The 24,624-nt window shown below is 42.8% G+C and overlaps 1 protein-coding gene across 1 annotated transcript in view; it reads right to left on the bottom strand.

Moving 5' to 3' along the window:
• LMCD1 (LIM and cysteine rich domains 1) overlaps positions 1-24,624 on the bottom strand; it is a 62,341-nt gene that overhangs the window by 32,875 nt on the left and 4,842 nt on the right. The window contains exon 2 of the mRNA XM_081276155.1: positions 1,261-1,349. Coding sequence (XP_081132281.1) covers positions 1,261-1,349 — 89 coding nt within the window. The remainder of the gene's footprint in view (positions 1-1,260; positions 1,350-24,624) is intronic.

Genomic DNA, 24,624 nt, shown 5'->3' with positions numbered 1-24,624 from the left:
ATTCACTTGCTGGCTGTAATTTGGGGAACATTCTCCATCTATTCCAAGAACTGTACAAAGAGACTTCCTAGCCTTCTTCACGGAGCTGAAAAGAACTGAACCTTGTCCGAGACCCTAAGGAAAGAAGCTTTGGTACCAGTGGCATTGAGATGATATGTAAGCTGATTTTTTTTCAAGATCAGGAAGAGCCCAAATGGCCAAAATGGAAATGCAAGGCTCTGTCCCTCCTGGGATGTTTTAGTTGTAGGAGGAAATTTTTCAAGGAATGTGAGCCAGGATGAGATGACCTTGAAGACCTTTTCCATCAGAAGACCTAGAGGGCTCTCCAGGAATGCAGTCCACAGATGGCCTCCTGCTTTGAAAGCTCCTAGTCCACCATATTGAAGACCTGAATTCAAATCCTGCCATTTAGTTCCTGTCTCCCCATCCACCACCCACAGGATCCTGATCTGTTGAATGGAGAGAATAACATCTGCCGCTCAGGGTTATTTCAACTGGGGAGATTTCACTCAGCTCATTTCAACAAGCCTCTTTCAGGAAACACCTTATAAATGTTGATTCCTCCACCCAGTGTCCAGGGTGACACGATGGCTTTGATCACAGAAACTCCTTGCTTGTTACTGTCTTTCACAGAGCTTAGCCTCCCTCTCTCAGGGCTATAGGTGGTCACACAGGCTGTGCCCTGCACAACTCCATCCCTATAGATACTGAAATGAATACCACTGGGGCCTTCTGCAATCTGGCAACCTCACCCATGTTGTCAGAATCTTTGGTGAAAAGAAAGAAAAAACTCTGCAAACCCAGCTGGATCCTGTGGGTCCTCCTGCACACATGTGAATACCAGGTCCTGGTTTTGAAGTTCTGTGGGCAGAATGGCTTTTACTTCCTGCGGGGGCCACTCATAGACCCAAACTTACCAACCAGAATGATGGTGTAGTGGAGTCAGTGAGATTAATCCCCTCCATCAAGCCCCAGGGCAGGCAGCCCTACCCTCTAAGTCTCCCCTGGCCCCATCTTCCCAGATCAGTCCTTGCTGGGCTGGGCTCGGTGGCCTCACCCCTTGAAACTAAGCTCCCCCTTCAGATCTTTGTTCCCCAAGGCTTTTTTCTTGTTCCTGAATTGGGACAGGCAGGAGAACCTTCCCTCCCCAGCCATCTTTCCCCAACAAGCAGTGCACCCTAGGCTGTCCCAGCAGAGAACCACCAGAAAGGACAGCCAAGAAGTGAAGGCAGGCAGGGTCCCCCCAACAAAATCTGTTACCTCCATGAATGTGGCTCGAAGCCTGAACACATCCCCTTACATCTCAGACAAGTCACGCTTCGTGCCGCCTGCTGCTGGCCCAAGGACATCTGGAAAAGGAGAGAGAAAAGAGGGTGTTTTCCTCCCAGACATCTTGGACTGGAGGTGCTTGACCTCTCAAAGTCTTGGCATGCCAGCAAAAGGACTGAACGGGGTTCAGAGGACACCAGATCAATAAGCCATCACTAGCTGTTTACCAAGGAGAGGGAAGACCAGCTGGGAACAGGGCCACAGGGCAGGCAAGTGTGAAGGGTGAGGATCCTCCCAAGAAAATTGCAACTGGTGCTCATTCCCAGGCTCCAGGACAGTCCCCGAACACCAAGCCTGGCTGGAAAGGCTGTGCCATGAGTGACCATCTGCTGCTCACCCACCCGCCCACTCCTTGATCCACTTTTCACCAGAATGACATCTTCCCACTCAGTGCCTCCTCTTCCCCATTTACTTCTGATTTATCAATAAAATTGATTAAACCAGAGCTACAGGCTTAAGTATACATGCTGCCAGATGTTTATGGCTTAGAGCAAACCTTAAGTATTTTGTTAACACACTGAAAAATCTCCCGAGCATTTACCATAAAAATCTCCTTTGGAAGGAGAACGATGCACACCACAGGTTTGATCAAAGTGCGTTTGCCTGCTGCTGCTGCTAGGTTTGGACCTGAATGGGGTCTTAAACAAGCAGCCTCACAAAGAAGCTTGCTAAAAATGGTAGACCTGCATGTGCTGCTGCCATTTATTGAGCATCTACTGTGTATCAGGTGCAGGAGATATAACATAAGCTTCAGGGGTGCCATAGAGCAACTCACAGTCTAGGGGGAAGCGAAAAGGGAAACATACTTGTCACCTTGGAAGCCCTGAGGAGGAGGAAGGGAGGCTTCTCCTCTTGCAAGCTGCAGGCTTCAAAGACTGAGATACCAGAATGCAAATCTAGCTTTTGGGTTGCATGTAGCTTATTGGTTGCACGGTGTTGGAAAAACTGAGCCTCAGTTTCTTTACCTATCCAATGGGTTTAGAGATAATATACATGAAATACTAGATCATATTAGGCACGAGAAATGGTCACCACTATTAGTTTGCACATAGACTTCAGAAGTGCAGAGAAAGGTGTCAATAAATCCATACAGGGAGGATCAGGGAGGCTTCTTGACGTGACTTTGGATTTGGTCTATGCAAATGAACAGGCAGAAGAAGAGACCAGAAGATGCCTGCAGAGGGCAGAAAACAGGCAAGGGCCAAACAGTAGCAAAAAGGTACAGTGGGAGGGGTATGGCGATCTGATCATGCTCTTTGCAACACTACTTTATTGGGTTTGCTTTGAAAGGGGATAAAAGGCATGCTGTGAAATTCATGAAGCCTTCCTCATGGTTAGTGCTAGAATCCAGAGAGAGATGTAAGAACTGTTACCCTTCACAGTACTTCTTTTCTGCACCCTAAGACTCCCCATGATAATGCCAAGCTGGACACCCCTACTGGCTACCTGCTGATTGTGCCATTTATCATGCTGCGCTCTTCTGTTGTGCACATTCAGGCTTTAGGGAGCAAGACCCAGACTGCACATATCTGGAGTGGAGTGTGTTCATGCTTGTCTCAGTATTAGATCCACATTAAACATGAGAATTAATAACTTAAAAAAGCTGGGCACAGTGGTGCACACCTGTAATTCTAGCAACTCCGGAGGCTGAGGCAGAAGGATCCCAAGTTTGAGGCCAGCCTCAGCAATTTAGTGAGGCCCGAAGCAACATAGTGAGGCCCTGTCTCAAAATAAAAAATAAAAAGGGGCTGTGGATGTGGCTCAGTGTAGAGTACTCCTGGATTTCATCTCCAGTACAAAAAAAAGCAAAACAACCCACTAACTCCTCATTACCCTAAGTGGGGGAGCCTCCATTCATAGGCAGACTTTTACTCCCTAAGGGCTGGGGTTGTGGCCCAGTGGTAGAGCACTTGCCTAGAATGTGTGAGGTACCATATAAAAATAAATAAATAAAATAAAGGCATGTGTCCATCCACCATTAAAATACAAGAGTCTTGTTTTCTAAAGCCTTTGGAATCTAGTGTTATGAGCTTCCACCTCTTCTTCTTGGCACCTTGAATTCTACTCATTGAAATGCATAGATCTTTCTACACTTAATCCTTGAGAGATTCCAAAGTTACTTTGGGAATTACCTCATTTACAAATAGGGCTTCATAACAGAAGAGACCTGGAAGCATTTTGTGCGGCCCAGCCCCTGGCTTGCCTGAGCACAGTTGTTGTTCCAAGAGGAGGCACTGAGTCGTCCTCCTAGGAGGGGATGGGTCATGATGCTTGGCCTGGATTGCTGCCCTCCGCTGCCTCAAGGTTTGATTGAGCAAGAGTGAGGCAAGGAGGGTGGTACTGCAGGCCCTCAGCCCGTGATGCAGGGCACCAGCCTCCAGGGCCGACACTGGCATTTATTAGCTCTGCAGCTAAAGGCAAAGGCACATCTTGGCCCAAACTAGAACTTCATAAAATGAGAAAACTGGCCTGGTTCGGAGTTGCCTAATTCTATTCTGAAGGGATGCTCATCTCTGATCCATTGACTTATCTATTATTTTTAGTATGCAATTTTATGATTTTTTCCATATTTTTTTTATTGGAGCATGACTGTTGTACATCATGTTGGGATTTGTTGTTACATAGCCGTACAGGCACACAATCTCACAATATAATTTGGCTAACATCATTCCCCGGTATTTCCCCTTTTCCCTCCCCTTGGTCCTTTCCTCTACTGATTTCCCTTTGAGTTTCATGAGATTCCCCTCACCTTCCTCTTCCTATTTCTTCTCTAGCTTCTGAATACAAGAGAAAACATGACCCTTGACCTTCTGAGTTTGGCTTATTTCACTTAACATAGTGTTGTCAAGTTCAGTCCATTTTCCTGCAAATGATATACTTTTGTTTTTCGTTATGGCTGACTAAAACTCTGTGGTATATCTATATCACATTTTCTTTAACCATTCATTTATTGATGGACACCTAGGCTGGTCCCCCAGTTTGGCTGTTGTGAACTGTGCTGCTATAAACATGGGTGTGTGCGTGCACCACTGTTGTCCGATGACTTTAATTCTTCAGGATAAATACTGAGGAGTGGTAGAGCTGGGTCCTGTGGTGGATGCATGCCTAGTCTTTTGAGGAACCCCCATACTGAGGTCCATAGCAGTTGTACTCATTTACAATCCCACCAACAGTGTAAAAGTGTTTCTTTTTCTCCCTGGCAGGATGCTTAGTTTGTGAGATGTTACAAAGTGGTTCCTGGTTGCAGATGGGAAGGAGGATTACACCAGCAAATAAAAGTGGCAGCTCTAGCTGAGCAATGGCTTCCCAACCTTTGGGGTGCCACCCTGTGCTTCTAGAAGCAAGGAGAGAGGTGGAGAGCAGGCAGCTGTTTCAAGTGGGAAGACCCAGGCTCTGGTACCAGGCTGCTCAGGGTTTCTGCTCTGGCTGAGCCAGTGACTAGACTTGGTGATTCTCTGTGTTCTCACTGTGTCATGGAGGTGACAGGAACCCAGCCTTCCTTTGAAGGTTTCATGAAGGAAAGGACTTAGCACACACTTATTATGCACTTGGTGTTTATTGTTGCTGTTGTTACTGCTTGTGAAAAATGGTTTGAGAGACCTTGAACTTGATGTTCTCAAAGCATCCCCCCCACCCCAGCTTTATATTTTTTAAATAATTTTTTTTAGTTGTGGATGGACACAATACCTTTATTTTATTAATTTATTTTTATGTGGTGCTGAGGGTCAAACCCAGTGCCTCACATGTGCTGGGGTAAGTGTTCTACCACCGAGCCACAATCCCAGCCTCAGCTTTAGTTTTCTAAGGAACTTCAGAGGAAGTTGTTTTCTAACTGCACACTCCAGTTAGACAATATTTTACTATCTTTCCCCCTGTATATAAGTTTTGCCAGCAATATTTTACTATTTTTCCCCCTGTATATAAGTTTTGCCTCTCTGGCTAGATTTTTATAAAAGCAAAAAAAAAAAAAAAAAAAAAAAAAAGGCTTACACACATTCTGTAATTTGCAATTACCTCATTAACAAAGCTGTCTCTAGCCTTTGTCCCGGTAGTGATGTACTACTCATCCACCTGAATAAAATCAATATGACAAATCCCCCAAACACCGAGAAAGCTCAATGGAGTCAGGCAAGTGACAGTCAGGAGATCCAGCCTATTTGGGCCAGATCCTTAAACTAAATGTGGGTATAGGAAGCAGAGAGTTGGTCCTAGCATACATCTTGCTAATGGGTCAGCTTCCATGCCAATAGAAGTCTGTAGGAGAGAAAAATAAATGGCCTTACAAGGAGAAATAGCTTGGGCCATCAAGCCACACTTGCAGCCAGTTTGGGGCTGTTTAACACAATAAATAGTCATTTATTCATTGCATGCCATTTATCCAGGAGTCAGGCCCAACTGTGTTCAGTGAAGAGAAAAATGATGATCTTATTTATTGAGGAAGGGAAAAAAAATCAGCCAGAAGTAGTATTCCAAGCAAGACCCTCTGTTAGTGGCTTTCTCTGATGTGGACTCTGTTTCTTGCCAGAGAGCAGACACGGGGCCCCCCAGCATCTCCCAGTAGTTGACTGAGATGAGCTTAAAAGGAACCATTAATTCTTGAGTGTGGTGATGTACACCTTTAATCCTAGTGACTGGGGAGGCTGAGGGAGGAGGATCACTAGTTCAAGGCCTGCCTCAGCAACTTAGCAAGGCCCTAAGCAAATCAGCGAGACCCTGTCTCAGAGTTAAAAAAAAAAAAAAACTTAAAAAAAAATCAAAAGGACTAGGAATATAGCTCCATGGTTAAGTGCCTCTGGGTTCAATACTTAGTAGCTTAACCCCCTGCCCCGCCCCTCCCCCCAAAAAAGTGGTCTTGAAATGTAGCACCTACTCTGTCCTTTCTCCTGAGAGGCAGAAAAAGAAATGTTCTGACAGTTTTTTGAGGGACTCATGTAGATAGGATGTGGGTTCATCTGATGTCACCAAACTGAATCATGTCAGAGGACTTAAATCAGATGGGTGAGTCCTGGGGATGCAAGGAACAGGGGCAAAGTTAGGAGTGTTCCTTGGACAGTGGCTTAGGGGACTACATGTTGAAAGTTCCTTCCTAGAAATTATAAAAATTAGAACAACACCCAAAATAACCAGAAAGAAATCATTTCTGGTTTGATTCCTAACTGTTAATAGTTTGTCTATATTAAAGATACTAGTGTCCATTTCATTTGGAAGTTGGGCTGGATCACTTTTCAAGTGGTAGGATCATGGGGTTAAATGTCATTAGGATCCCCTGATAGAGTGCACCTCACCTGTCCAAATTTATCTATTTCTATTTCCATGATATCTCCTGATTCTATCTGGATTCTCTCTCTAATCATCTGGGTCTCTTAAAGTCTTCAGGGAAAACACCAGCTTTTTGCTCTGGCTTGCGTAAACCTCACAGTGCCACAATCCCATAATCCTTTAGGGACCAACTTAAGTCCCATCTTTTCCATAATAAAAAGAAATAGCATCTGTAAAACAAGTACAATCAGCTCTCCACCCCGGCAGTTTCCACAACCACACATTCAACCAACCTTGGATCAAAAATATTACAAAAAAGAAAAATTTTGTCTGTACTGAACATGGGCAGACTTTTTTTCCTCTTGTCAAATTCCTTAAATGATACAGTGTAACAACTTATTAAGTAGCATTTACATTGTATTAAGTTCAGTAAGTCATCTAGAGATGATTTAAAGTGTATGGGAGAATTGCGAAGGTCATGTGCAAACACTAAACCATATTTTTTAATATTTACTTTTTAGTTGTAGTTGGGCATAATACCTTTATTTCACTTATTTATTTTTATGTGGTGCTGGGGATCAAACCCAGGGCCTTGCACGTGCTAGGCAAGTGCTCTACCACTGAGCCACAACCCCAGCCCCAATACTAAGCCATTTTATGAAAGGGACTTGAGCCTCTGCAGATTTTGGTGTCTAGTGGGTCCTGGAACACTCCCCTGCAGATACTGGGGCACCACTGAACTAGGATTTGTGGTTTTCCAGGCTTCTTGCTAAGCCTAAGCTCACGTACATGCTACATTTGAGGTGGGTGTGCAGCCTTGGAACCCAAGGTGTGGTCCCCCAGCAGCCGCTGTAGCAACACCAGCAGTTCCTGGGAGCCTGAGAGCATTGCAGAATCCTAGGTGTCACCCTAGACCTAGGAAATCATTCACTGCAATGGAGCCCAGCTGTCTCTGTTCAAGTCCTCCAGGTGATTTTGATATGCAACGGAAGTTTGAGAACATGATATTATTATTATTAGTATCCCCAACTTGCACACAAGTCACCTGGAGGGTACCTGACTGTCCTGGTTTTGCTAAGTCTGTGTAGCATCTCACATGGAGAACTTAGCACTGAAACCAGAAAAGCCTGGGAAGAACCAGTACGGAGCTGTTTTTCCTAATTCATTGAGGTTCCCAGGGTTCAAACTAAAGTACTTGAGTTGAGTGTGAACAGGGTATCTGAATTCAGAAATCTACATTTTAATATAATTTAACAAAATGCACTTTAGTGCCATGTCAAGAAATTGTTTTTCTAGATATGTTGAGGTCTCAGGCTTTTTTCCTCAAATAACTTACAAAAATTACAAGGGCAGACAGTGTCAGGAGGATAAAAACAGGGTGCCATGAGGCTGTACCTTACTAAGGAGATGTGGCCTGGTCTGGGTATGTATGGAGCACAGTCAGACTCTCTGATTAACAAAAAGATCAACCTGGGATCTAGTTCCAATGCACATTTTGATTCCACAAGTCTGAGATAAGCCTGACATTTCATAGTCCTGCCAACCTCTCTGGGGAAGCCAGTGCTTCTGGTGCAGGACAAGGGGGCTACACCCATGGTCCTCAAATTTCTCTGCACATTGGAATCCCTTGGGGGAACTTCAGTTACCTCTAAACCCAGGCTCAACTCCAGGCCAAATTAGCCTCAATCTCTGAGGGTTGATCACAGGCATCAGTACTTTGGGAAGCTCTCCAGGAGATTCCAGTGTGAGATAAGTTTGGGAACCACTGGGTTCCCTTGGCTGCTCCAACTGGACTGTAAGGCTCCCAGCGCATTAGCTCAATAACTCACTCTCCTGAACCCTTAGACACTGTGGGTGGGAATATAAATTGGCACAGCCATTATAGAAAACAGTATGAGGTTCCTCAAAATATTAAAAACAGAAGACACAATGAAGCAATCCCACTTCTGGATGAATATCTATATTTATCTATCTCCAAAGGAATTGAAATTTTTTTTAAAGAAGAGAGATCTGTACATCCACACACCCATTTTTATTGCAACCTGATTCACAACTGCCAAGATATGGAAACAATCTAAATGTCTGTCAAAAGATGAAGAGAGGAAGAAAAATGGGTGTGCACGTGCGCGCGCGCACACACACACACACACACACACACACACACAATGGAATATTATTCCAACTTAAAAAAGAAGATAGTAATGCCATTGAGTGACCACATGGATCAACCTGGAGGACATTAGGTTAAGTGAAATAAGCTAGGCATAGAAAGTCAGATACTGCCTGACCTCATTCATACATGAAATCTAAAACAGTCATCTTTATAGAAACTCAGAATAGAATGTTGGCTTCCAGGGGGGTGGGGGTGGGGAAAATGGGGAGATGTTGGTCAAAGGGTCATGCACAATCAGTTAAGTTCTGGGAGCCAGAGACTGTAGCTAAGTTAGTTCTGGATTGCATAATTGACATTTTCCAAGTGTGTAGATGTTAGATATCCTCACTATAAGAGGCAACCTAGTTTGATTTATTCAAAGTGCATACAGATATCAAAACATCAACCTGCACACCTTAAATACATACATATTTTATTTGTCAGTTATATTTCAAGAAGTCTGAAAATCCCTTCTTAGCACGTGGATTGTCATTCCCTAAAAGAAGAGGTTTTCTCAGTAAGTCTGACTTTGTTCATCTTGTCATTTGGGTCACATCTGTACTGGCACAAACCTGCTATAAACTGTAGGGCCAAATGCAGTAGTTCTAACAGGGACAGAAGGAAACCACAGCCCTTCCTCTTCCTTGAAATGTCCCTGTCTGGCTGATTCCCTTGGGCCTCTTGCTTGTACTAAGACCCTGTCCCCAGGCTGAGACCAGGGGTGGTCCTCACACCTCCCTAACTCCAGGCCAAAGGTAGCCAAGCGATCTTCCCAGATGGAGAAGCCCAACCTGGGAACATGGAAGACCCAGATGGTTCCAAAGTGTATGGGAAATCATTGGGGTTTTTTTCCACTTTTATTTATTTTTTCTTAAGAAGTATGATCTTTTCCAACAGTGGTCTGGTCTGGAAGCCTTTTCTCACTTTTGCACTTAAGAATGCTGAGGTCTTGGGCTGGGGCTATAGCTCAGTGGCAGAGCGCTTGACTGGCACATAGGAGGCACTGGGTTCGATCCTCAGCACCACATAAAAATAAACAAAGGCATGCTGTCCATCTACAACTACAATTTTTTTTTTCTTTTTAAAAGAAGTGAAGTCCAAACCTTTGTTAAGACCCCAGGATTCTTTTTTGTAGTTGTAGATGGACAGCATGCCTTTATTTTATTTGTTTATTTTTATGCGGTGCTGAGGATCAAACCCAGTGTCTCCCATGTGCCAGGCAAGCGCTCTGCCACTGAGCTACAGTCCCAGCTCTGGACTTCACTTTTTGAAATTCCCCAACAATTGAAGCAAACGAGTTGTCCAAATGGCACCAAATCTTAATAGAGTAATGAAATAAAAACTACTCAACTCACAATACAATGTACAGAATTTAAATTCTACATTTGCTGCTCTTCTTATATGTGGTTAAACCCTCTGATCCCTCCTCCCTGGGACAGGTCCTTAAGCAGGTCAGAGGGTGAACAATCCAGGGATGGTATAGGAAGGTGAGCAAAAGACCCTTTCTAATCACTTTGCTCATAAACACTAGGGTGACTTTGTATCCTAGTCCATAGTATATATATGATTTTTCCTAATGCAGTATGAAATAAATGCCTCTGATCTTGCTCCCTCCACTCCTAAAGCTGATCTGTTGCTCTGTCTTTATCCTCTGGCTCCTCCTCACTCACCTCTCCAGCTTTGGAAAGACCCCAAGCTATGATTTTGGCTTATGACTTAGAGAATCCTGTTTTCCCAAATGTTACGATTTAGATATGAGGGGTCCCTCAAAAGCTCACGTATAAGGAGATGCAAGAATTTTTAAAGTGAAATGATTGGATTATGAAAGGTGTCACCTAATCAATGTGGACTAACCCACTGACTTGGATTAACTGGACAGTAACTGTAGGCAGTCAGGGTGTGACTAGAGGAGGTAGGTCACTGGGGGTGTGCCTAGGGGGTTTATATTTTGTCCTTGGTGAGTGGACTCTCTGCTTTCTGGTTCCCTTGTCCTGAGTAACTGTCCTCCCCCAAGCCCTTCTGCCATAATGTTTTACCTCATATTGGGCCTAGAGCTAAGGGGTCTGCTAACCATGGACTGAACCTCTGAACCCCTGTACTACAAAATAAACTTTTCTTCCTCTAAAGTTACTCTTGTCAGGTCTTTTGGTCACAGTGCTAAAAAGCTGACTACCACTAAAAATGGGATTAGAGAGTGGGACGTGTGGTCCAAACCCTGAAGGGTTCCATGTTTCACTGTCTCGATCCTGAAGACAGCTGGCTGAGAACAGAATGGCAATAGGTAAAGAGATATGTAGAGGTGGCTGTTGTCTTTCTCTTTCTTTGAGCTTTCTCACCATTTCTGAATTTCTCACATGACATGGAAATCAACCATGGAAATGGCTTTGGATAAAATATTTCCTGAAACCACACTGAGTCTTACAAAGACCTTTTCTTCCTTAGAGGGCCTGCAACAGATTTTTTTTTTTTTTTTTTTTTTTTTTTTTTTTTTTTTTAGGGAGCTCATGTGTATGGGAGTATATCCAAATCTATGGTTTCCACCCTGGGGTAGCTATTTGGGCATTTTGATTTCTCCATCTGTGCAAGAATGGATGTGAATAAATCCCTTCAATTTAGCTACTCTTGTCTCCTGAATTGTGTAATGAGGATAAAAACACACAGATTAAACAAATTGAGATGGACTCTACTGAGATAGCACTTAGAATTCTACAGACGGAAACTTGTCCCCTCCTCCCAATCATTTTTATTTAAAGCAACAGATAAGGACAACAGATGGCGGGCGACAAGCTGGGGCAGAGCCTCAATTGACAGCACTTCTGGGGAAAGGGCCAGTTGTTCTCTTTAGTAGACTGTATGTTAAATTCATCCTGTGAACTGGTTGCAGTTGAGAGTCAGATGGATGTGTCTCATGATAGGGAAGTTTCTAGTGTCCCCCAACATAATTCTAAACAAATGCCAAACAAAAGAATATTTTTCTTTCTTTGAGAAATATTTCCTTTCAAATATTATGTTTTTCATTCATTTACTCATTTTTGTCTGGTACTGCAAAATAAATAAATAAATAAAACAGAGATTGAACTCATAGGCACTTACCCACTGAGCCACATCCTCAGCCCTTTTTATTTTTTAATTTTGTGACAGGGCCTCACAAAGTTGCTTTGGGTCCTGGCTAAGTTGCCCAGGCTGACCTCAGAGTTGCGATCCTCCTGCCTCAGCTTCCCAAGCCACTGGGATTATAGGAGCGTACCACTGCACCTGGCTTTCATTTTTGTCTCTTAAGATAATTTTTTCAGGGGCAGGGGCAGTGGGTCAGTGATAGAGCACTTGCCTAGCACATGTGAGGCACTGGGTTCCAGCCTCAGCACCACATAAAAATAAATAAATAAAATAAAGGCATTGTGTTCATTTACAACTAAATATTTTTTAAAATATTAAAAATAATAATATGTTCAGGTTCAACTTTAGTACAGGATAAGTTTGGGGCAAAATATATCATGATCTCCTTCCTGTCCTCCTCTTTCCTAATTAAACACAACCATTGAAAGAGGTTTTCAACTCTGAGCAAGTCCTGATATGCAGGACATCAGGGCAGAAGAGCTACAGAGTTCTATGAAATAATTTGCATGGCTGGTTTACCTCTCCCACTTTGTATTGGCAAAAGGCCCAGAAAAGGCATAACCTGGAAACAGTCCCTGAATATCTCTTGTATCTTTCAAAGGTGACGAGTTTGAGGTCCACTTTAATAAGACAGTTGACATAGAACAAGGCAAAACAAAACAAAAAAACTTACAAAACCTAAAGGGTGTGATTCAGGATTGGGGGATCAGGTCTGTGTGATGGCGCATGGAAATATCTGCGAAGTTGGCAGTCCCTGCCGGGATGCAGACTTCTTTGTTTAACATTCTACTGGCAGAGTACAAATGTTGATGACCCAGGAGAAAGGAAACCAGCCTCTTTGGCTGCCAGCATCTTGCTGATAGGCCATAGTTTACACATCCTCGTATCCAAAGCAGGTCCACAAATCTTATGTCTAAGACCCCTCTGGACCAACGCAATAGGACTTTGAAGACCAAACTCATATTTTCCTTTGTCACTTAGCTTCCTTTATACAAGCTACAGACACTACCCAGGCTAATAAGAATAGTGAATTGTGCAAAGGCAGACAAAACCAGCCAAGAAGGGGCAAAATCATTCTCCTGTGTATGACAGTTTCCTAAGTTTCTAGAAAAGTCGGTCTCCCCACACCAGGGGCTGGCCTTTAATTAATCAGTGAGAGGATGGTGGTTCTCCTACCACCTCCCACTTCTGAACATGTTAATGGATCTTTCCAGACCACTCCAGAAGGGCATGGTTTTAATTGACTAACTCCTTTAGAACTAAAGAAATGTAATTGACTATGGGAATTTCTTTAGGCAAAAGTCGACCTTGCATTTCCTGCATGTTTGTAGACGTTCCTGTGTAATCTTTTCCCTTGATTATCTTTCCTTCCTTCCCTGCCAGCTTTTTGGAAGATGTAGTAAAGTTCTCAGTCTTATTCTGAAAGTTATGGAAACCCCTTGGGAATCTTATTCAGAGATTTACCTAGTACCCTAGGGGAAGTCCAGATAGGAAAAAATAAAGTCCCTATGGAATTCCTTCCTTCCTTCCTCACCCCACCCCCACTTCCTAAATGAGAACAAGCTGTTGGGGTCTGCAGGCCTCCTGTCTTCTAGTTACCCCTGGAAATTAAATTCTAATTGGTTTCATAGTTCTTAGATTTCACCTCTTCATAGACATCTTCTCAAATATAAAACTATAATCCTGGGGCTAGCTATACTTATTTTACCTCCCAGTTTTATGAGACACTTCTGATTTTAGCAGCCTGAAATCTTAACATCTTAAGAATGTCATTCTGTAAAAATGTAATTTGGGTGTGTGTGTGTGTGTGTGTGTGTGTGTGTGTGTGAATTCTAAATTTGCAGCATTACTAATCTTTCCAAGGATAACATACTCTTATTGGAGTTAATTTTGGAATGGGGGAAGACTAAGAAAACCAAGTCGGAGGATTTTTTAAAATCTTTCCTGTCTGAATCTTAATATCTTAAAAGAAAATATGCCATATAAATGTTCAGCTCTGTTTATTAAAAGTCTGAGGGCTTTTGCTTACACAAATGCTTCCTGCTGGGAATCTCAGACCTAAATTGCTGGTTCACTGGCAGTGGAAGCATACACACACACACACACACACACACACACACACACACACACACACTTCAATCAACATCAATGGCTCCATGGTAAAAGATTCTGTAAAATAACACTTGTGTTTCAGGGCTGTGCATTTAGCAAGATGTTTTCAGGTTTAAAACAAGCAACCTACGTATCAATGACTCCCACTTCTCTCTTTTTTTGCCAACATGTTTTTAAAACTAACACCAAATACACTTTTTAGTTCAAATATTTGTTCCTTCCTTTGATTGTTCTCCCTGCATAATGTGTACACACCATACACAGTTGGATTCTGCATGTAAGAAAATCACAGGTTCTTAGAAGTGAAAGACCTTTATAGAACTTATAGGCTATCCCCGCCCCCCCCACTAAGCCCAGTTTTATGAAAGACATTAGTGGACGGTCAGTCACTTTGCAAATAATTCACTTGCAATGTCCCATTTTTTAAACTCACTGGACTTAGTTCAAATGTAAAATGAGAATTGCAGAAGCCAAGTTATTTTCCAGAAAATTATCTCTTGAGTAAATTCAGCCTATTCCTTTTACCATAGCCCACCCCTAGGAAAGATGCCAAATTCCTGTAGAACACTGAGCTCCCCCACTACTTTCCTCTGCTTGGACCACTTCTTTCTCCCTTCACCTAACAAATTCCTCACTGTCCTTCAGTTACCTCTATGATATCATCTTTAAAAACCTGGGACCTAGCACTTGTCTCCAGTACCATCATGATGATAACGATTACTTCAGGTCTGTAATTCTCTAATGTTACTCTTTCCTGCTTGACTATAAGTTCCTTGAGGGCAGGGCCCCGCTATGCCTAGTTCATTGCTCTTTAGAGTAAAGCCTTGCACATAGTAGCTTCTCAATTAAAATGTGTTTAAACAGCTCCTTTGATAGCAACTTTTATTTTCTCTCTGTATCAGTGTTTCACATCAAAAGCTAAAAATGTTAGATAGCCTCCATCTGAGACTGATGTCTGCAGAGGAAATTGGAGGAGGGAAAAAAAGCCACCCTGGTTTCCTCTGGTTTCCCCAGTTGTAGCCACCCTTAGCCATCCCATCCTCTCTGCTGTCTTTAGTGGCTCCCCTCTCACCCCAAGATTATAGCAACAGGCTTTTGGGATTTACCCAAATGGATTGAATTCTTCCAGGCAGTTCTTATTTTTCTCTCCAGGTGCATCTTTCGCACCTGGAATCTCAGTGCCTGAGCACATGGGATGGCCACTTGTCCTCTTTGGCAGCAGAACCTCTGGTTCTCCCTATGTCAGTGGTGTCCCTAACTGTCCAGTTACCTGGATGTGATGGCTGAATCTCAATCACCACTCATGGTAGACTTGTAAAAAAGAAGAAAAAAAAAAGCTTTTCTTATTATTTAAGAACCTGAGTTTTCTTTGTTGGGTGGTTCCTGACTACTTCCTGTCAGCCCTTGCATGGTCATACCCAGAAGGTAAGAGATGATCCTCTGATGAAAGACTCAGATCCTTGACCTTCTGGAAGGTGACTTACTAGAGAGGGGAAATAAGATTTCTCTAAAGAAGCTCCACTGTGGGCTTCTTCATGAAGTGGAATACATTCAACTACTGGGAAATGGAGAAAACTCAGGCCCGTTCTAGAGAATCATTAAACTTTGCAGATCTTCCATGACATTTCTGGTTTTGGCTCATTGCTTTGAAATATCCCTTCATCCACTCCTGCCCTTGAGATCATTTGCTGACCAAGGGTTGGGGTTGCTCTGTGCATGTTGGAGCCCAGAACCTTTAACTTGAGCTCTGGCTACCCTATGTACTTATCTATGTGACCTCAGCGAGCAGCTTCTGCTCTTTTGACCTCGACTTTTTCCATCTTTAAAATAAGTCATAATCCATACTAGCCTCACAGGGTGGTTGTGAGAATCACATGTGATGATGCATGAAAGGTGGTTTGAAAACTGCCAGGTGCCATAGAAACCAGGGAGAATCAAAAACAAGATGTTTTCAAAATCCTGCATTTCTCCTTCATGGATTTTTATACTCCTGTGTACCACCTTGTAATTACTTACTTATGATTTTCCAGTATGCAGATTACTTTATAAAATACAAATTACAAATGTATTTCTTGAAAAGTAACCTTACCCTTAAAGTGCATTAAAAAGTAGAAGGTAGCTGCACAAAAATACAGGAAGTGATGAGAGCACATAGTCCTAGCCACTAGAGTACCAGGAAGGTTACAGGAAGTAATGAAACAACATCATTAAATTCTATGTGGATATAGCTGCCTTGGAGAAGCCCTGAGCCTGCTCACCCTCTTTACTGTGAATTTAGGCAAATATTTAAAGGCATCATAAATATCACACAGACACTTTCTCCTTAATAGAATCAGAAGGAGGGAAGACCAAAAAGTTGGAAATGTCCTGCCTGATGCGGTTCAGTGTCTTGAATGCACATCTGAGTATTGACTAAATTCCACTCGTGGCCAAATTCTTAACATAAGCTTCTAGAACACTGGACATGGGTTAGGTACAGAGGGAAGAGCTTTGGATTAAATTTACTATACTTTATTCCTGTTCATCAATGACTAATTTTATCATGGTGGCAATTTATTTAATCCCTCTGAATCTCAGTCTACTCACCTGTAAAATGGGATTATTATAAAGTTGAGGGGAAAATGACATAGCCCAATTCCTGGCACATGGCCCCTACATGATAAGAGCCATTAACAGGCCTCCTGCAAGAACAAGGCTTCTATTTGACACCTTCATGTCAAGGACAGGTAAGAGGGAAGTTTCTGGTATCTGGGCCTTGAGGAATAGAAAATGATGAATAAATACTAAGAACACCCGGGGCCATTTCTCTACAAGCAAAGTAAAGAGGGCAATAAAAGTGATTCATTGGATCATTTAGCTCTTTAAAATATTTTCAAATATCAACCATCACAGCCATTTCACCCTGCAAAACTTTGACTAGACTTATGCAATCCTTTAAAAGAAGGCTCTTGGTTAACATGGTGTCAGAGACTTAGCTAAAATTATAAAGCACCAAGAGGTGTTGATATTCAGCATTTTTTTTTTTAAAGAATGCCAACTTTAAATCTTCAGGATAAGAAGAAATATGACGGCCCAGGGGCTTCTCAGAATTTCTTGCACTTCAAAGAGCACGGACTTGGCAAAGCTTCCCCCACTTTCCTGAGTTTGGTCAACGTGGCTGAGGAAAGGCAAAACTCTTAAAAATTCATGCAGATGGAACTTTTCCACTGGCCCTATTTTGGTATAAATATTCATCGAGGACTAGAAACTTAAAAGTAGATATCAGTCTGAGCTAGGAGTGGTTTGGACTCTTCTTCAGCCAGTATTTGGTCCTCTCCCTGGCTCCTATCTCTCGGGGGGGGGGGGGGGCAAGTCTTCTGAGACGTGGGTGCTGTTGTCCTGTGATCCCAGCCAGCTGCCTCCCCAGCCCATGGAAACCATTAGAGTTTGTTCTCTAGAGACTTCCAGCCAGAAAGAGAGGGCCCCAAGTTTCGGAGGAATCTCCAGTGCCTTGTTTGAATAGGGGAAACAAATCAAGGGTTGGCTCATCCACCACCCTACAGACAGCCCCTTGGTAGACAGGTTTGAAGGAGGTTCATAAAACCTGGGGTGGGTAGAGCCAAAAAATTCAGGGTCTGTTTTGGCAGGAGGCCCTCCTCCACCCCTCTCACTTTCATTTCCTTTTCATCTTAAGATCCCTCCTAAATCCTACCAGGGAGGCTCCCTCCTATTTCTTCACCCAATTGCTGTCTCTGGCCCTGGTTCACCAATCACGGGGCTTGAGAGAAAGCCACATGCATGGGGGGCCCACTGAGTGGCACTAAAAGAGGTTAATGGTCTCCCCTACTCCATTCCTCATCTGCTTTGTATCCTCCATGCTCCTCTCCTCTTTCTGTCCTCTCAGGGAGGGAGGAAGGGAGAAGGAAGCTCTTCTTACTCTTCCCATATTTTTCCTTCTCTTTTCTTTCTGGTGACATTTCTGAGGGCCAGGTTTCCAGGGAGTGTACAAAGGGGACTAAGGCATGGTTTCCATCCCTCAAGGAACTTCCACGTGGAAAATTCCAGTCTAAACAGGGTATTAAGGTCCAGGAGGTCAGCAGGCATTACAGTAGTTGTGGATGGTCGGGGCCATTCAGAAAGTTAAATGTTTGTGGAGCAGAAGAGTCCCAGTGTGCTGGAGTTCAAAGGTGAGAATGTGGTCTGAGTTGGTGGCCTCATGGAGGAGAGCGCTGAGGGGCTGGATGGAAATTGGGCCCAGGGAGGATGAGGTTTTCTCAGCATGTGTGTGGGCAAGGAATGATATATTCAGGGAATGAGTGGAGATCGTTTTGGGGGAAGAAGAACGTTGAAGGGAAACGCATGGCTAAGAACAGACTCACTGTATAGAACATTAATGCCCATGGAGAGATTTGGAAGAGTCTTAGTGTGACAAAGAGTCTCTTTGGGACAAAGTTCTCCCTTAAAGTGATAACAACCATGGAGCTGCAGGAGGAGCTCTGCCCTCAACCCTTCTGACCCACCTCCTGTGCTGCTTATATATACACATATGTGTGTGTGTGTGTGTGTTTAGATTTACACATCTATGTATAGCTATGTAGATATATAGAGACATGTATACATATGACCATATGTATTTTTCTTTCCTACTGATTATCAAATATTGCCTTTTGTATTGTATAGCCATACCTCAAAGTAAAAATCACATAACAGTAAAAGTTCACAAGTCTCACATAGGCACTTGATTACCTGTAGATTCCATGGGACCACCACACAACTAAAAATAAAAAACACCTCCTGTGCTCCAGAAGGTTCCCTTGTGCCCCTCTCTTGTCAATAACCTCCTCTTTTTATAAAGGTGACCGCTATTCTGACTGGTGAGTTTTGCCTGATTTGAACATCATGTAAAAGAAATTACAGGGTGTCATACGGCCTTGTGTCTGGCTTTTTGTGTCCAGTACAGATTGCCTGTATTGTTGCATATGTCAGATGTTTACAAATGACTTATTAGTATTTTGTTGAATAAATAGAAAACATTTTGTTTACTTATTCTCTTGCTGATGGTGATTTGAATAGTTGGGACCTACTTTGGGTACTGGGGATTGAACCCAGGGTGCTTTACCACTGAGCTACATCCCCAACCCCTTTAATTTTTTAAAAAAATTTGAGATGGGGTCTTGCTAAGTTGCTGAGAATGCCACTAAGCTGCTGAGGCTGGCTTCAAACTTGCGATCCTACAGCCTCAGCCTGTGAGCCACTTGGTCTGGCAGAAACCCATATTTTCAGACAAAGTCTGAAATAAGGACTCTGTGAAAGAGGTGCTTTCAATGCAAGATTCTGTTCCCACCAAGTTCCCATATTTCCGAAGGCTGATTTTCATCCTCACAGTGCATCTAGACTCTTACTTGAGATTTCTGTTCCCCTAATTGTTTTAAGTGACACTGAATTTTCAAGGTGAAGCTGGGGGTTAATACCTCCCCTGTTGTACTAGAGGGTGCTTCCTTGTCGCATGCATAGCATGCATATCACAGAGGATCTATTTCCTTCTTTTCAAATATTTTGCACATGATCAGTTTTTTCTCTTTTTTTTTCTAGATCTTTTCACAAAAATTCAAGTGAGTTTCCTGGAACTCCGTTGCTGCACTTGGGAGACTCTCAAGTCAAATGCCATAAGAAGTTTTCTGCAGGCCCTGTGGCAGGCCCTGTTGTCCAACTACCCCAAAGGGCTTTTGTTGAGGAAAAAGAATAAGTTCTCAGATAAGAAAATAAAATATATATGTCTGTGAATGGATGGATGGATACCCTGGAATGTATCTCCATGGTCTAAGAGAAATGATACTCCTAAGTTAGACGTCAGCTATGATGGAGAATATGAGTGTTGGATTTGGAAGGCACCAAACTGGACTGTGACCTGATCCTCATTCGTCTTTGTCTTTCAACACTGGGCTCAAATATCGCCTCTTTTGGAGGCCTTCCCTGACCTCCCCAGGTAAGATTAACTACTTCCTCTTCTGCTGTTTCTCAGTCCTACTTTCAAACCTCTAGATTCTAATAATTCGACAAGGCTCCTCTGATTTAGGGATTCCTGTACTTTTATTTCTCTATTTCCCAAATGAAAATATAATAATTGTATAATACACATTTAAACAAACTAAATTCTTAAAGTTGGCTAAATCTGGTAGGTAAGAAAATTTCATCAAAATAATGTTTGGGATTTTTTTGGACTGGAAATTTAATCACGGGCACTTTACCACTGGGCTACATCTGCAGCCCATTTTATTTTTAATTTTCACAGACAGGATTTCACCAAATTACCTAGGCCAGCCTCAAACTTGTGATCTTCCTGCCTCAACCTCCTAAGTAGCTGGGATTACAGGGGTGCACTACCACATCAGTTTATTAGCTCTTTTAATGGTAATGATAATTATGTTTAACACACAGTAACAGAATGACCAATTCTGTACTAAGAACTTAACAGGTTAATGAGTACAGTGGTGTGTAGGCCCATTTTATTGAAGAAACTGAGGCTCAGAGCAAATATTACTTGTTCAGTGGGAACAAGGGGCAGAACTAGGATCTGAACCAATTTTCTACGCCAAGAGCCTCAGATCTCAATCCATCATAAATATATATATACACACACACACACACACACACATATGGACATGTATAAACATAAATACATATGAATTTTTGTGTATATGTATAATACCATTAAAGCTTTATCTTAATGGGGATCTTAATGTTTTGGGGGGCTCTTTTGGCTGACTGGATACAAAGTATCTCTTCTCAGAACAATGTTTTAAATGCACAAAATACAGTTATAAAGGAAACCAACGGTACTGAAGTAATATTCCCATATAAAAGCATCCTCTGATTTAGTAACATATGTGCCTTTGTGAAGTTAATTATCAAGATACAGCTGTGGACCCGATTACTGTCACTTCTGAGCAAGGGAAGAGAGAGTGTAAACGGCATGTCGAGGACCCATCTCATCTGGATAATAGGACATGAAAATACCTGATTTCATGGGTGTCAAAGGCACAGGGGCTGATAAACTTTTTGCCTTGATGCATAATAGGAAAAAAATGCCAATTTCAATTTGAGGTTATTGATATAAAGATGAATTTTTTTCCCTCTCATTTGAGTTCCCTGACACACTTAATTCTACTCACAGATTCCTGGTTAAAAACCTCTCCTGTGTCAACTAGCAAGATTTCCAAAAATGTCCCTCCCATTCTTCCTCTAAAAGAAGGAGCCTCAAATGCTGACCCCTCCTGCATTAGAGGAGACTGCTGACGACAGAGCCAAGGCTGGGGTGGGGAACCCAGGCATGCGCTGGTAGGTGGGCTGGCTGTCCTCCAGGATGAGGTGACACTGGGATCCACTTTCCCCTCCACCCCTTTCAGCCAGCAGATCACTTGGGTCAGTCACCTGGGTGGTCAGCCTCATGAATCAGTACCTAGAAACGCCACTTAGTCATGCAGCCCAAATAGATACTCTCTTCTTAAGGGCAAGTTTCTTAAGGGGGAATCAGTCAGCCACCCTATGCTTTTGCCCTTTGGTGTCCTAATATCAACACCGTGAAAAGAAAATAGAGCCCAGGGTGTTGGGCTGTCTCTGAGGACACATGCTGAGAGTGGACAGCTGGTCTACCTCTGTGTGCCTCTGTGTGTGTGTGTGTGTGTGTGTGTGTGTGAGAGAGAGAGAGAGAGAGAGAGAGAGAGAGAGAGAGAGAGAGAGAGAACGAACTGGAAGGGCTACTGGGTTACCAGAGACACCTGAGAGCCACCAGGAGTCGCCTGGCCTCAGACGTCCTATTGCTTAATGCCCGGGACGTGTGAGTGTTGGGCAGTGGCAAGGTCAAGGAACACACAGAATCATTTTGTCATTATTTGGCCTTCCTCCTGCTGAATGTTAAATGAATTCCACCAGATTCACATTTACATGGCAGAGTCCAAAGCTTTCTTATATACTGTCTTGTATGGCTAGCATATAGTAGATGCTAAATAAGTATTTGCTGCTTGAAGAAACAGACGACTATTACCGTACCTTATAAGGAAGACATCTGAGGGTAAACGCCTATGTAAGATCACAGAGCTGGGGTCACAGACTGATACAGGACAAGGTGAAGGCTGCTTTTGTCAGGGGAGCAGCAAGACACCCAAGGGGGAACTGTCATGATTCTGCATAATGATGTAGTCTGAGTGTATTTCTGGCTAAGGTCAAGCGAAGTTACAGAGAGAAATTCTTGCAATTGGATAGCTCAGAAACCACATGTGATGTATATAAACTACACTTGGTCTTCCAATATCCCAGCCCTTAATGACCTAGGAGATTTTTGCTTTGTGATGATGAGAGGGGGTACCAACAAGAGCAGGGAGAGGTATACACTGAGTACTTACTGTGCATACAGGCACTTAACCTGCTTTATCTCATCAAACCTTCTTTGAAATGCAGAGGTATTGTTAGTTTTTGTTCTCAAGTAAGGAACCAGGGGTCCAGGGAGGATTAGAAACCTGGCAAAGACTGCAAAACTGGCAAATGGCAATACTGGCAGATAGATCTAGATCTATATGCTTGCAAATGTTGTGTGAATATTTTGCTCCTTAAAATGGCCTCTGAGGGCTGGAGCTGCAGCTCAGTGGTAGAGCTGCTTACCTAGCACATGTGTGGCACTGGGTTTGATACTCAGCACAAGGAAGGAAGGAAGGAAGGAAGGAAGGAAGGAAGGAAGGAAGGAAGGGAGGGAAGAGAGGAGGGAGGAAAGGAGGGAGGGAGGGAGGAATTGTGTCCATCTACAATTAGAAAAAAAAAAGAATTATAAAGAAAAAACATGGCCTCCAAATCTTGTGGTCAAATCTCAGGTCCCAGCGAAATGTTCACCTGAACTTCTGAAGTTTGAGGACATGAGGTTGACACAAAATTGGGACACTCTGGGTTTGGAGGTGACAGAGAAGACACCTTTTTCTCCTTCATTCAGAAAAGTTGCAGGTGAGCTGAAGTGTCCTGGTCCTGGGACCACTTAGGTTTTTCAATGTAAATTTCAGACATAGCATTTGATTATTAGCATCTACTCAGCTCTTTTATACAATGATTCATGTGCATTTTTCTCCAAAGATAAATTTTTAAAAGGATCCAATATTTTCAAAGAAGAGAAGGAAGGGGGAAAAAAAAAATCAATCCATAAACAAATCATGTAGATTTGAAACAGCCGCTGGGGGCCTGGAAACTGTTCCCTCTTTGTCCTACAAAAGAGTAACTTGCCAAATGGAGACTTTGGTTTCTTCCCCTTTAGCAATTTTATTTCCTTTTAAAATATGTCCTAGTGGGGGCCTGGGCTATGGCTTGCTTGTCTGATCACATGTTATCTGGTGGACTATGAGTCAGGCTAACCAGGCAAGTGGAAATTGATCAGCATTCCAAGGCAAAGCCTGTTCCCCATGCTAGAGCTTCCTAGAATCTCTGGGCATAGAATCTCTAGGATATTTTTTTCTTTTCAGTATAAGGATAACAAATGCAATTCCTTAAAAGGTCCCTCTACCAGCCTCTTGCCTAGAAGTTGTATGAACCTTCTGGAAAAGCAGGAGAAATCTAGAAAGTCTTTATTCAATACCTGAGAAATGGCTTTGACCTGGTAGGGGTGACAGTGTACCTCTGGTGGTGACCAAGAAATATCAGAGGGGACAGGTGCCTGGTAACATTTGGATAATGCTGGGCAGCTCCCCTTAGGCAGTCAGTGAGTTTAGTAAGTTGGGAGAACATGCCCGGTGTGTGAAGTTCATGGTAGTAATCGCTGTCCTTCTCCATAAGATGTCTGTTTCTGATGAATAAGTCTTAGGCCAGTTTGACTTCTTAACCTGTCATCATGTAGACTTAGGCCAGTCATTTTAAACTTAGTCCTAATTTACTCATGTGTAAAAACAATACTAATGTTTGTTTTGCACAGCATCTAAATGAGATAATGTATGAGAATATGTCAGACAACCTCTGAGTTCTCAAAAGATGTCTGTCCTGCCTCTCTTGCTTTTCCCTAAACTTGGCTGTCTTCACAGAGAACAGATAAGTTTATCAGGAGACAGGAATCCAAACAGTTGATCAAAGTAAGAACAAACACATTCTTTCTGAGTAGAAAAAAAATATGAAAGGCTTCACTTTTCATCCAAACAAGCAGATAAGAGTCAAGGAGTTGATTTGGGAGTTTCACAAAGCTTAGCAATTGCATTTTCATTTCTGTTTTTGGAAAAAAAATAATTCTGCATCAAATACTTGGACACTAAATATATGTTTTGGCCACTCAAAGAGTCTTAGTGCCCATGTGAGTCCCAACTTCCTGTCTAACTCTTTCTATAAAAGTTTCATAGAAAGCTGGAGCTTCTGTGGACTCATGCTGTTGATAGGTGGGACTCCAAGAAGGGTTCACAACACCACAAATCTTCTATATCTATGAAGTTCAGGAAATGCCCTGGTCTTGAGGGAGCCCTCTAGAAGTGTCTGGTGGCCCTGCCTCTGTGAGGTGCTAGCAGTTGCCAGACATGTTTCTTGCTAATATCAAATGAAAGGTGAGGGGGCAATATTTACAAAGGAGGGCGCTTCAAGAGTGACAGCTGTCTCTTCCTCTGGGGTGTCCTAAAAATGTCTCTGCGATTCTGCTTTCAGTACAAGGGACTTGTTATGTG

The sequence above is a fragment of the Spermophilus citellus genome, assembly GCF_964194105.1.
Source record: "Spermophilus citellus genome assembly, chromosome: 19".
Classification (NCBI taxonomy): Eukaryota; Metazoa; Chordata; class Mammalia; order Rodentia; family Sciuridae; genus Spermophilus; species Spermophilus citellus.
This window is presented reverse-complemented; position numbering and strand designations above follow the sequence as displayed.